The sequence below is a fragment of the Mesoplodon mirus genome (assembly GCF_964341445.2).
Source record: "Mesoplodon mirus genome assembly, chromosome: 13".
NCBI lineage: Eukaryota > Metazoa > Chordata > Mammalia > Artiodactyla > Ziphiidae > Mesoplodon > Mesoplodon mirus.
In genome coordinates, this window is record NC_138989.1 from 10,205,764 (window position 1) to 10,218,806 (window position 13,043).

The following is a 13,043-nucleotide window of genomic DNA, read 5'->3' on the forward strand; positions in this document are numbered from 1 at the left end:
ACCGGGATTCTGTGCCGACAGAGATCCAGGCTTCGAGGCAGCTTGGCCGGCATCGTGGGTCCCCCTCCAACCCCCAGAGCCTTCTAGAATGGGGGAGTCGACCCCCTTAGCCAGCTCTCAGGGCGCACTACATCTCGGTTCTGGCCGCACAGGGCAAATGTACTTATAAGGAAATCCTCTCTCTCACTTACCCGGAAGTATTTATGTGGTTTGAAGGCTTGCGTTACGAGCACGCCTGGCCGTGAAGCGGCACGAAAGGCTGCCGACAGCCGTGTCTCCTTCAGGAAGGCTTTTCATAACCTGCTCAATTGCTTTTACGTGATTTGCTCTTCCGAAGGCAGGTCTGAAATCCTACTTCTCCTGAAGACGTAAGAGATGTGGGTGGGCCTTGATTGGCATCACTCCTCCTGGAACATTCCAGGATACAAACAGCGCTCATCACTCACTGGTATTTGCTCCACCAAAGGCCCAACGGCTCTTTTCAAACACTTAGCTCCTAATAAACACTTTAAGTGTTCGCAATTGGAAAATCCTCAACCATGAGTCTCCTGCTCGTGGGGTGAACCTGTTTTGATGACCCATCTCCTTATCCCACGTGTGAGCCTTTTACCGAGCGCCCATCCATGTGTGTACAATAGGGCCCTGGCTGTACCTCCTACAAGCTTCTGCCCACGTGGGTTCAGGTAAAGAGACTCAGAAGTGGGTTGGTTTGCTGCTGACACTGGGCTTTGCCCTTGTGCCACCACGTGGAGGGGCAGGAGCGTCCATGTGGCTTATCAAGCCTTGGCAGGGACATCCTTCAGCTTCGGCTTGTTTCGTATCACAGACTCTCTCTGCATCTCCTGCACTCATTTAGTTCTGCATCCGAACTGAGTTACAACTCCGACACTAATTAACAGCCACCCCAGAGATACCGATAACATTCATGTCCTGCCTTTTGAGCTCAGATCAAAATACGGGGCAAGCCACGAGTGGATGTGTGCTTCTGAGCGTCTTCAGGAGGAACTCGCCCTTCTTCCTGGCATTAAACTTTTCTCCGTTCTTGCTTTTGTCTGTCTGGACGGTCCGGTCACGAACAGTTCAGCTCACCGTGTCCTCTTTTCTCTCTCTCTTTTTTTTCTTTCTCATGTGAAAAGAAATTGCTTGGAAACTCCCTGCTGAAGCTGGAAGGCGATGACCGGCTTGACCTGAACTGCACCCTGCCCTTCAGCGACCAGGTGACCGTGTTTTCTGGGGCACCATCGGCTGTGTCGGGGCTGGTTATGGGGACGTGACCCCCCTCACACTCTGCCTGGGGACTTGCACCCCGGCAGGTGGTGCTGGTGGGCACCGAGGAAGGGCTGTACGCGCTGAATGTCTTGAAGAACGCCCTCACCCACGTCCCAGGGATCGGAGCCGTCTTCCAGATTTACATCATCAAGGACCTGGAGAAGCTCCTCATGATTGCAGGTGGGAGGCCAAGGACACGGCGCTTTTCCTTCACTTGTAAGGGAAACGATTCGCCACATGCTTGTCGAACGCAGAGACAGGCCCTCCTGGGGGCAGGCTGGAGTGGAAGCGGCTCTTCCCTCTGCGTCCTGGAGGTGCCCGCGCCCCCGGCGCTCTGCTCACACGCGGCCCCCTCTCTGAGCGCCTGCCCGCCCTGCTGCCCGCCTCCCATGTCTCCCTGGTCTCAGACACCCTGCATCTGCGTGCACGACTCATTAGCAGTTTGCCACAATTCCCCTGCCCTTCTCTCTCTCTCTCTCACACACACACTCACTCTCTCTCTCACTTACTTTGAACCACCTGAGAGTCAGTGGCAGCTGTGACTGGATCCTTCAGCCAGTCACCTAAGAACAAGGGGCATTCTCTCACATACCCATGGCACGAAGGTTTTTTTTCTCTCTCTTTATCGTGTGTGTGTGTGTGTGTGGGTGGGTGGGTGTGCGCGCGCGTGTGCGCGCGCGCGTGTGTTGTAAGGGGAAAACAATAATGCATTTGCTCCATGTTCAAAACATCCACAGTCAGGTCTCATTCAGGCCTGGCCGGCTGGTTCCAGGGGCCGGATCCTGACATAATATGGTCAGGAACTGGCTTTTTTGGTCTCTCTTTTCCCCTGCTGGTTTGTTTTGTTGTTTTCTTTCTTTCTTTTTTTTTTTTTTTTGTGGTACGCGGGGCTCTCACTGCTGTGGCCTCTCCCGTTGCGGAGCACAGGCTCTGGATGCGCAGGCTCAGCAGCCATGGCTCACAGGCCCAGCCGCTCTGTGGCACATGGGATCTTCCCAGACCAGGGCACGAACCCATGTCCCCTGCATCGGCAGGCGGACTCTCAACCACTGCGCCACCAGGGAAGCCCCAAGTTTCACTTTTTAATTCAGGGAACTTAATCGTTGCTACTCCCATTTTCTCATGTACTGCCCATAGCTGGCTTTTACCTGTGGCTCCAGTAATGTCCTTTATTTTTTTTCCCGGCTTGTGATCCAGTCCAGGACCACGCTCTGCACTCACTCAGGTCTCCCTCGTCTCCTTGAACGTGGAACCATCCTCAGCCTTTCTGTGGTCCCTCGTGACACCGTGACACATACTGGATTAGTCCACGTCTACTGTTTTGTTGTCCCCCACCCATTCTTTGACTTTGGTGGGGAGCACATTTGAATATTCAGTTCACGTTCTCCAATTTTGTGTCTGCAGAATTTTTTGTTTTCCTCCCAGAATCTTGACCAAGAGGCCAGATATTTTCCTTAGATCTAAAACTTGGACCTAAACTGTGTTTATGGGAATTTGTGGAAAGCAGTGCCTCCGCGTGGCCTTGCGTGGCTTTTATTCGGGGGAGGACAAGAACCGCCATTGTGGCTCTGCTGTCCTGTCCCCTCAGGAGAAGAGCGGGCCCTGTGCCTCGTGGACGTGAAGAAAGTGAAACAGTCCCTCGCACAGTCTCACCTTCCCGCCCAGCCGGACATCTCCCCCAACATCTTCGAAGCCGTCAAGGGCTGCCACTTGTTTGCTGCCGGCAAGGTAAGCGCCCCCGCAGGCCTCAGCCAGCAAGTGCTCGTAAAATTGTCACGGCTCCTCTGCCCACAGGGCTGATTGATTTGACCTTGAAAACTGTGTGTCCTCAAACTGGGTTAAACTTCGGTTGCTTTTCGACACAACTGGTGGTTGCACTGTTGGCATCTAGTGGGCAGGGCCCGGGGTTTCTCCTAAACATCCTACAGTGCCCAGGACGGCCCCTCACCACAGAGAATGACCTGGTCCAAAGGGTCCATAGTGCCAGGCTTGAGAGACCCCGCTCTCAACTGATGTTCCTTTCCTGGTTTTGCCACGGAGCCAGTGTACACACTGGTGACGCTCTTTTTCCTTCTTTCTCCGTCCCCCCTCCCCCTTCAACTGCTTTTCAGATCGAGAGCGGGCTCTGCATCTGCGCGGCCATGCCCAACAAAGTTGTCATTCTCCGCTACAACGAAAACCTCAGCAAGTACTGCATTCGGAAAGTAAGTCCCGGGCCTGGCCGGGCCTGCTCTCCCAGCGAGCAGCTGGGGAAGGTGCTGTCTCGGGTAGTAGTGTGTGCCTGGGCCCTTCGGCCTGGGTGACCTTAGAGAGAGTGGAAGGGTGTCTTGCTCCCTGGAGAAAGCTCCAGAGCGGCCCATCCTCACACTTTTCCCTCTTGCTCTCCTCCCCTGCGTGAGCTGCCTCTCTGGCCAGCCCAGTGAATTCAGCCTTTTGTGAAGGGAGAAAGGAAGGTGGCTGATGGAGGAGACACCTCGTTTGAACCAGTAGAAGAAAGGAAGATCTCTCTGAGGAGCTAGAAGCCCTGGTGGCACCTACCAGAATCCTTCTCAGATTGTAGAAGTTTCTATTAATGACCTTCAAAAAAACCAGCGCTGGCTGTGTTCCGATACGCAGTGCGGGACCTGGCTCTCCTCCGAGCACAGTGGGTTGTGATGTTGCCTGCGGTGTGGACAGCTATCCGTGAGATCACTGCATTTGCCTCGCTTCTGGAGAAGGCTGTCTCTTGTCCCTAGACTAGGAAGGTTCCACCCATCCTGAGCCTGATGTATTTCAGGTGCTTTCGTGATTAGTCTCAAAAGTAAAAGGAGGGATGAATATGTAAGGGTTGTTACCTGTTAGATAGAGAAACTGTTTCGTCTGGGGCAGGCTCTTGTTTAGTTTGCATTTTTATTGAGCACCTACTGGTACCAGAGACTGAGCTGGCTGTTTCACACACTTTTCACAGCAGTTGTGAAAAACAGGGGTGATCATCCCTAATTTTCAGGTAAGATGACTGAGGCTGGCCAAGATCCTAGGTTACAAAGTTGAGACCAAAACTGGTTTGACTTTCCCTAACGTTTCACTGTGTTATACTAGTTTCCTCATACTTAGTACGTGATCAGTAAATATTTAGTGGTGAGGATAATGCTGATTAGAGTTTGAACTGTTAACTTCAGGAAAATTCCCAGAAATCACTGCTTCTTTATAATTCCTGGCCATCGTTTGGAATAAGCATGCCTAGGTTTTTGAAGCCATTAGGATTGACCTGAAAACAAGTGTAAGTAATCAGGAAGCAGATAATTCAGATAGATGAGATAATTCAGTAATGATAACAATGATATAGGTGATACAGGTTCAGAATAGAAACCTAGAAGCTTGGAAAAGGAAGGAAAGTAAAACCACTCCCTCTAACCACCACTGTGTATTCCTCCAGGCTTTTTCTTCTGATTAGAATGGCCTAGTTTTAAAGCTCTCTTTTTGAATGCTACCTTTTCATTGAAATGGTGTTTCTGACCCTTTTTTTGGCTGCAACTTGACCTTCTTAGTCTCAGGTTGCATAGAACCCAGAGGTAGCAGACGGATGGGGGGGTCCTTGTGAGGGACGTGAAGAGACTGAATGTGCTTGGTGTGAAGACAAAAGGAAGAAGTCGCACGGCCACGCCTGCACGGCTTGGTTAGATGCCCGAGGAGAGCAGGGGCCACCCCGAGTCCGCGCTCACACCCTCCTCTCTGCCCCGTCTCAGGAGATCGAGACCTCGGAGCCCTGCAGCTGTGTCCACTTCACCAACTACAGTATCCTCATCGGAACCAATAAATTCTACGAGATTGACATGAAGCAGTACACGCTGGAGGGTAGGGCCCGGGCGCGCCCCCTGCCCGCGCTCCGCTGCCGCCTCAGCCTCCTTCTGGGTCCTGAGGCTCCGCCTCTTGCCTGCCTTTACAGAATTCCTGGATAAGAACGACCATTCCTTGGCGCCTGCCGTGTTTGCCTCCTCCTCCCACAGCTTCCCCGTGTCCATCATGCAGGTGAACGGCGCGGGGCAGCGGGAGGAGTTCCTGCTCTGCTTCCACGGTGAGTGCAGCGGCCACCCGCCCGCTGCTGATGGGGGCGCTCACGGCACCACAGCCGCGGGGCGGGGTCCAGGGGCCGGGCGTGGCCAGTGTGCCTGGGGCGGGGCCGGTCCTGCTGCGGGGAGTACGTGGTCCTGCCTCGCCCCACCCCCGGGCTCCAGCCGGGTCCGGCGCTGTCAGTCTCTCCAGGAGCGGCCTGCGCGGTCCTGCTCTGCCCCTCACTCCCTTCTCTCCCTTTTTCTTTTCCCCCCCAAATCTCTGGGCCTGTTTCTCCCCCTTCCTCACTCCCTGACTCTTCCTCCTTCCGTCTCCCCCTTCTTTTCCTATCTCCCCCCTTTCACTCGAACCCTCTTTCTTTAATAAATCCCGAGAGACGTGGCTCAGCAGAGCTCCTGAGGTTTCTCACAATCCAAGCCCCCTGGGCTGGATTCCTTGCTCTTCCATCAAAGTGTGTGTCATCGATACCCCTGTCTGGCCGCGCTCACACCCCGGGCTCTGCCTTCTTGCAGAGTTTGGGGTGTTCGTGGATTCTTACGGAAGACGCAGCCGCACAGATGATCTCAAGTGGAGTCGCTTACCTTTGGCCTTCGGTAGGTGAGGCGACGTGTGGGGCTGTTTTCTGCCAGTAGTTGGTGTCCCGGGAAAACACCGCAGGTGGAATTCCTTTAGGCTTAAGTGCCGTGCTCGGGGCTCCCTTAAACGCCAGGCGCCACGTGGAGCATCACCCGCGTGAGCGTCCAGGGCAGAGATCCCGAGGCCTGACGCAGAGCCACACAAGCCAAACCCCCCGGCCTCTCATGATAGAAAGGGAGACCATTCTCTGTGAGTTCATTTAAATCATGTCAAAGACCGTGCAGCATCTCACAGCAGCGCTGAACACCTGTCAATTTAGCCAATTCTAATTAGGCCCATTCATTTTGTAAGTGTAAACAATACCGTGAAGAACAACTTAAACTAAAATTTGCATACTTGTTAAATATCCCCAGCTCAGAAATTCTAAAGGTGGAGCTACTGGGTCAAAGGGTGAACACACACAACGTACATATGTGACTGTGTGAATGTTCTGAAATACTCTTCAAGGCTGTTTCGTTTATCTGTTGCTTCATGACAAGTTCCAAAACCTAGGGACTTAAAACTACTTATCATTGCCTGAGCCTCTGTGGCCTGACTGGACAGTTTTGCTTCTTGCGGTGTCAGCAGGGGCACCAGGACACCTAGAAAGTCGGAAATGGCTTCACAAAGTGGCTGGCAATTGGAGCTGGCCGTCAGGTGGGAGCTTAGCAGGGGCCGGTGGCTGGAGGCCTTATTCCTCTCCACGTGGGCTTCTCCTAAGAGTGCGAAAGTGGGGGCTGGCAGGCCTTCTCGCTTCCACCACATTCTGCTGGTTCAGTCCGATGCCAGGCAAGGAGAGTCCACAAGGGCCTAAGTAGCAGTTCACCGCGAGGAGTAATAGTGATCATCATCTTTTTCCCTTTAAGACCAGAAACAGCTCTCATTATATCCTAGAGTTTGAGTGACACTGTGATACAGAAATATAGTGCTGGTTCAGTCCGATGCCAGGCAAGGAGAGTCCACAAGGGCCTAAGTAGCAGTTCACCGCGAGGAGTAATAGTGATCATCATCTTTTTCCCTTTAAGACCAGAAACAGCTCTCATTATATCCTAGAGTTTGAGTGACACTGTGATACAGAAATATAGTACTAAGACCAGAAATATTTAATCATCTATGAACCCAGTCTTTTTAAATTGAATTTTTTAGAAAAATGTATTCAATTAAACAGTTTTAAAAGGTCTACAATGAAGTCTCACCCATATCACTTGTCTCCCAAATCCTCCCTCCCCACTCCCCGAAAGGAAAACATTTTTCTGAGTTTATCCTTCCAGTGCTTTATGCAAATAACGGGCACATTAAAAAATATATTCTCATCCCCCTCCCTTTAAAAAAAATCAGTGTGGTAGCACACTTTACACAGTATTCTGAACCCTGCTTTACAAACTAAGTAAAACTACACCTTGGGTTTTTTCCCCATCAGTGCATAGAGAGCTGCCTTATGCATTTTTACGCCTGTGCGGAATTCCAGAGATGTGCCATGATCTATGTCACTGATCCCCACCATGTAGCCTTGAGTCAGTTCCCATCTTCTGCTCTAACAGCACGGCAGGGGGTAAACTTGAACATGTCTCATTATGTAGGCACGTGGGTGCATGTGTAGGGTAAATCCCTTCAGGGGTTGCATGGCAGCCAGGTTTTGATCTTCTGTCTTTTAACCCTCCCTTGCCCCACGCTCTTGCTCGGTGGTGGCCACGCAGCCTACAGAGAACCTTATCTGTTTGTGACCCACTTCAACTCACTCGAAGTAATTGAGATCCAGGCCCGCTCCTCTCTGGGGTAAGCACTGTCCTCCAGGCTTTGCAAAGCTCGGCGGTTGGGTCTGGGTGTCGGGCCGGGTGGTGCTCCCTCTCATCCCGCCTAGCAGTGGAGGTGGCCGGCCGTGCAGACTCTCTCCTGGAACTCCACAGGACCCCTGCCCGAGCGTACTTGGAAATCCCGAACCCACGCTACCTGGGCCCTGCAATTTCCTCGGGAGCGATTTACCTGGCGTCCTCGTATCAGGATAAATTAAGGGTCATCTGCTGCAAAGGAAACCTCGTGAAGGAGACCGGCACTGACCACCACCGGGGCCCGTCCACCTCCCGCAGGTAACGCACCTCTCTTCCTCCTCATCACACGGGGCAAAGTGCTTTCCTGCAAAGCAGAAGGATATCTTGCCCAACTGGCTGAAAATTTCCCAATCTTCAAAGCTCAAGCCACTCATTTCTTTGGTACTGAAATGAGCCCTTTATAAGCATCAGGAGAACTTTTCCTGCCCCCCCTTGGTAAAAGGAGAAATGAAGCCTTGAGTGTGGGCTACACTTTATTTATTTACTCTTGCTTGGAATGTCTTGTAAATTTTTTCTTGTTGAAAACTGAACATTTCAAATAGTACAACGTGGCAGCTCCGAAAATCAGCTCCCCTTCCCCTCCCTGGGTGTGTTGTCGCTATTTGTTTAGTGACTCTTGTGCTAATTCTGTAGTCTGTGTCCTTTGTTATGTGCAGCCATTGAAGTTTCTGCTTGGTCAGGGTAGTGGTCAGCTGAATGACTAGAAAGAGATTTCCTTAAATGCACTGAACCCACCCTTTGCTGAGCAGCTGCGCGCGCGCGTTTGGGGGCACACCTTCAGCACTCAGTCAGCTGTGGCTGACAGACTGAGGCCTTCGTAGGTTTCTCCTGGGTATGTGACAGGCGTGTGTGTGTGTGTGTGTCCTTACAGATCCCCAGGAATATGCAGGACTTCCTCCTGAGTGTTGTAGCTGGCCTCTTGTTTTCAATTGATTTTTTTTTTTTTTTTTTTTTTTGGTAAACGTCTAGAGATAGGGCATTTCTCTAAAGACCTGAATCAGCTCCATTAAAAACAGGCCCTGAAGACGGTCTTTTTCCAAGGAGGAGCAGATAGGCCAGATAGTGACAGTTTTCTGAGGCTGGGGCTCCAGTCCTAATGTACTCCCCTCCAGTGGTTGCCGGGGTGCTGGTTTTCACAGCTGGTTACAAGGCTGTTGGTTTCAAAACTACTGCAGATCTGGGGAGACAGGGGTGGTGAATATTGCAGTTTCTTGCATAAACACTCTCTGAATTGTTGCAAGACTTTGGTTAATTTCCAGAGTTCCCAAAAGTTGATCTTGACAATTTTGCCAGTGTTCATGTTGTTTCTGTGGAGAAGCAGGTTTTCGGGAGCCCTCGCCCTGCCATGCTGGAGGTGCCCTTCCCCTTCTTCTCGATACAGGCGACAGCATGCCGTGCACGCTCTGCTGTGCCTTAGAGATTGCTCCACGGCAGGATCCGAAGTACTTCTTCATTCGTTCACATGACTATACCTTATTTAACTGCTCCTTTATCAGTGGATGTTTGCGTTGTTTCCAGTCTGTTGCTGTAGTAAATGACTTTGTACATTCACTTTGCATGCTTAGGAATCTATCATCTGGAGGATGAATTCCTAGAAAAGGAATTGGTGGGCGTTGGTAATCTTGATTGATAGATGTTGGTGAGTTTTCCTCCTTAGAGGCCGTACCCTTTAGTTATCCCACCAGCAGTGTGTGGAAGTGGGACTGGCTTTGTCTTGACACCCAGGGCTCGGAGCCAGATTCGGTTCGATGTGAAGGTTTGAGATGTGTAATTTTAAGATCCTGGTCCACAAAGGAAATAAGCTTATTTAACCCAGGGGAATATTTAATTGACCTAGGGTTTTAATTTTGTGGACTGGTTTACAAACCCCAAATCTACCCTATAGAGTTATGTGGACCCCCTACCAAGTGCCAGACACAATGTCTGGGGCTACACAGCTGAAGACAAGATGGTTTTTATTCTCAAGGGACTCAGTCTGGTGGAGGAACCACCTCTAATGTTATGAAATGCTGCTTAGATCTTAGGAAAGAGAGTCGTCAATTTAATGTTCTGAGACTATGTCCTAACGAATAGTGTCTGTTTCTTCTGTTGAAATGTAAGTGTTGGTCAGAAACATTTGGTCAGTGTGATTTTAGTCCCAGGAACTTGCTGGAAAACCAGAAGTGCTGAATAACCAGCTGCTTCTCACTCTTTGGCTTGATCCTGCCTCACAAGAGACTCTGCTCAAAGGGCTGTAGTCCTCTCCTGATAAGGTCTAGATTTTATTTAGTTTCCAAGTCAGTCATGCCAAGAGCCAAGCCAAGTACTGTAATGAGATTTCTTTCTTTTCTCCACTCCTCACTAGTTAGTTAGATGGCCAGGCACCTTCCTTTTGAGATGATATGGTGTCTCTGTAAGGAGTTAACTTATTCTGTCGTGGAAAATGGTTCTAGTTCCTGTGAACAAGGGGCAGAAATAATGCTGTTGTTTTCCTGCTGCTGCCAGGCATGTCTGGAAAACCAGCAGTTTCCTTTAGTTGTCTCTTGGCTTATAAAACCGTCTTTTTGTTGCTCTCTGCTTTGGGCAGGTCCCGAATGTAGAAGGCCAGCTTGGGAGAATGTGATTCACTGCAGGCTGCACTGCCCCGGGTCTGTTCAGCAGAGCAGGAAATGTAACTCTTTGCAAGAAACAAACATAAAATTGACTTGGTAGAGCATTGGTTATTAAGGGATTTGGAGATGGAAAATGGCCCCATCCGCCCAGAATGACGAGTGTTTTCCTTTATCCCATCAACCTAAGCTGACCTCTCGAATGGCCTTCCTTGAGCCACTTTTCTTCCTCTGGGCAGTGAGCTTGCTTTACGATGGGCCCCTGACACGCTTTATAATTTCTCTTCCATTACAAATCAGATACTCTTACTTGAAATTTCTTTTTTTGTCTCCTGTATCACAAAGCCACGTGACAAGAGATGAAGATAGCTCAGATTTCGACATCTTGAAATCAAGGTTTATCTCAATACTGCTGCACACACAAGGAGGTTCTGGCCTTCTGAGCGTGGGTTGTTGGAATTTCCAAATTTTGAGCTGCATAGGGAAGCAAGAGAATGAAATTATTTACAATGGACTCTGACCATTTAAGACAGGTGGTTATTTCTGCTCTGTCCACCAATCTATTTTACCGTAGAGAAGGAACGGGCAAACTTTTCCTGTAAAGGTCCAGATAGTAAATATTTCCACATTTGCTGGCCACATGGCCCCTGTCTCATTTGCTCAACTTTGTTGTTGGACCACAAAAACTGGATGGGCGTGGCCATGCTCCAGTAAAAAATAGAAGCAGGCATCTGTCTGGATTTGGCCCTCAAACTTGCTCTAGAGAGTTTCCCCTCCCCCCACTGGGGTCAGTGTCTTCGCTGCTCAGTTGCTTTCCATTATGGGTACTGACAAAAGATTCCTTACAGTTAGACCAATAATTAAAAAAACAATAAGTTTGGTCCCTTCCAAAGGGGAAGGATTTAAATATCAAGGATTAAGAGAGGCCTCTGGGAAAACCAGTGGCACTGTCAAATATTTAAGAAATGACTTTACGATTTTGCTGCAAAAATTACAACACTGCTGGGGAAGGATGTCACCCAGCATGTTAGCACAGAATTTTGAGAAAATTAGAGCAGAATAAATCAGTGTGTGATTCATACTTGGTTCATTCTTAGCATGTAACTGCAATTGTAATTTAGATTTTAAAAATATCTAGGTTAAAATATATTTTCCTGATTTCTACTTTTACTTTTCCAAGATAAAGACCCAATCAATCAAAATGTCTTCAAGTAACATTCTCTGTGAAATGGTGTTCCCATTTTAAGTAGTCTGCCTTTTCCCCGCACTAATTATGCTCAGATAACAAGGGCCTGAGTACCTTGGCTGCTTATCAGGGGTGGGAAGGAACTGACGCCGAAGGCTGTGTGTCAGTCCTGTGTTTCTGGATCTTGCTTCTTCAGAGAGGTGGTTAGGGCCGTGTCTGGTGAGATCTTCATCTGACATATCCAGGGCTGGGTGGAGGGTTAGATTGGTCATACAAATTGTTCAGACATTTTCTGAGCCAGCTCTACTGCTTTCGTCTGCCCTCCTCAGTCTCCTAATTATATCAGGCCTGATCCCTACACCTCTGGCATCGGATGCCCCAAAGACTCTTGGAAAGCCACTTGGTAGGAGAGGTGACCCAGCAAAGGCCCAGGAGTGGGGCAGCTTAACAGCGATGAGTACAGGCTTAACCCCTCAAGGAAGACTTCTTTCTGTGCCTTCTAGGCTCTGGAAAATACTAGGTCAGCAGGGTAGAATATGGGGAGTACGACGTTGCACTGACCTGCACTGGAATCGCAGCCTCTCTGTGTCTCCAGCTTCTTGTCTGTACGACGAGGGTCATGGCTGTTCCTAGCTTGCAGAGCTGCTGTTAGGGTGATCTGGCGAGTTAAGGTACCTGGAGAGCTTAGCACAGGGCCCGACACGCTGTGGGCGCTCAGCAGAAAGCCTGTGTCGAGACCAGGAAGCCTGATTCCCCTCTGCTGTCACTGCTGCCTTCTTCCCCTGGCCTCACTGTTGAGATAAGCGGCTCGAAGAATCCCCAGTGGGGTCTTTTTCTAATAACGCGTAGTGAGATGGGGGCACGGGTGGCTCAGAGGAGGAGGAAGCTGCCCCTTTGGGTTGTGACGGCTCAGCTCCCCACCTTCCTCTCCCGTTGCCGCAGCCCCAACAAGCGAGGCCCGCCGACGTACAACGAGCACATCACCAAGCGCGTGGCCTCCAGCCCGGCGCCCCCCGAAGGCCCCAGCCACCCACGAGAGCCCGGCACGCCCCACCGCTACCGCGAGGGGCGGACCGAGCTGCGCAGGGACAAGTCTCCAGGCCGCCCGCTGGAGCGGGAGAAGTCCCCCGGCCGGATGCTCAGCACGCGCAGGGAGCGCTCCCCCGGGAGGCTGTTTGAGGACGGCAGCAGGGGCCGGCTGCCCGTGGGAGCCGTGAGGACCCCGCTGGCCCAGGTCAACAAGGTGAGTGAGGCGCCCTCCTCATCCCCGAGGGCCACTGTTGTAGGGAAGGGGCACCGCTACCGTACTTCGGAGTCTGCGGGACTTAACAAGCTTAGGAAGAGAACCTCTTAAGAAGGGGCTTCCTGCTGCACAAATGGATAACGTGTGCACCTCAAACCGTAAAAGCTGCCCAGGGCTACGGCGTTCCCTTTCCGGAGGCAGCCAGCGTGCACAGTTTCTAGAGATCCTCTCTGCATACAAACAAATACGGATGTGTAGTCACC

General features: G+C 50.8%; 1 protein-coding gene and 1 long non-coding RNA gene across 2 annotated transcripts in view; one reads left to right on the forward strand and one right to left on the reverse strand.

Moving 5' to 3' along the window:
- Nucleotides 1-13,043, forward strand: part of CIT (citron rho-interacting serine/threonine kinase) — a 171,655-nt gene that overhangs the window by 155,642 nt on the left and 2,970 nt on the right. The window contains exons 36-45 of the mRNA XM_082641760.1: nucleotides 1,069-1,217; nucleotides 1,314-1,449; nucleotides 2,858-2,997; nucleotides 3,381-3,473; nucleotides 4,995-5,103; nucleotides 5,195-5,323; nucleotides 5,832-5,912; nucleotides 7,632-7,710; nucleotides 7,842-8,021; nucleotides 12,480-12,780. Of these exons, the coding sequence (XP_082497886.1) occupies nucleotides 1,069-1,217; nucleotides 1,314-1,449; nucleotides 2,858-2,997; nucleotides 3,381-3,473; nucleotides 4,995-5,103; nucleotides 5,195-5,323; nucleotides 5,832-5,912; nucleotides 7,632-7,710; nucleotides 7,842-8,021; nucleotides 12,480-12,780 (1,397 nt within the window). The remainder of the gene's footprint in view (nucleotides 1-1,068; nucleotides 1,218-1,313; nucleotides 1,450-2,857; nucleotides 2,998-3,380; nucleotides 3,474-4,994; nucleotides 5,104-5,194; nucleotides 5,324-5,831; nucleotides 5,913-7,631; nucleotides 7,711-7,841; nucleotides 8,022-12,479; nucleotides 12,781-13,043) is intronic.
- LOC309814736 lies at nucleotides 8,029-12,473 on the reverse strand. Its single transcript, XR_014295741.1, has 3 exons — nucleotides 12,099-12,473; nucleotides 11,652-11,784; nucleotides 8,029-10,825 (listed from the first exon to the last, which is right to left on the reverse strand). It is a non-coding gene; the product is annotated as an uncharacterized lncRNA (long non-coding RNA).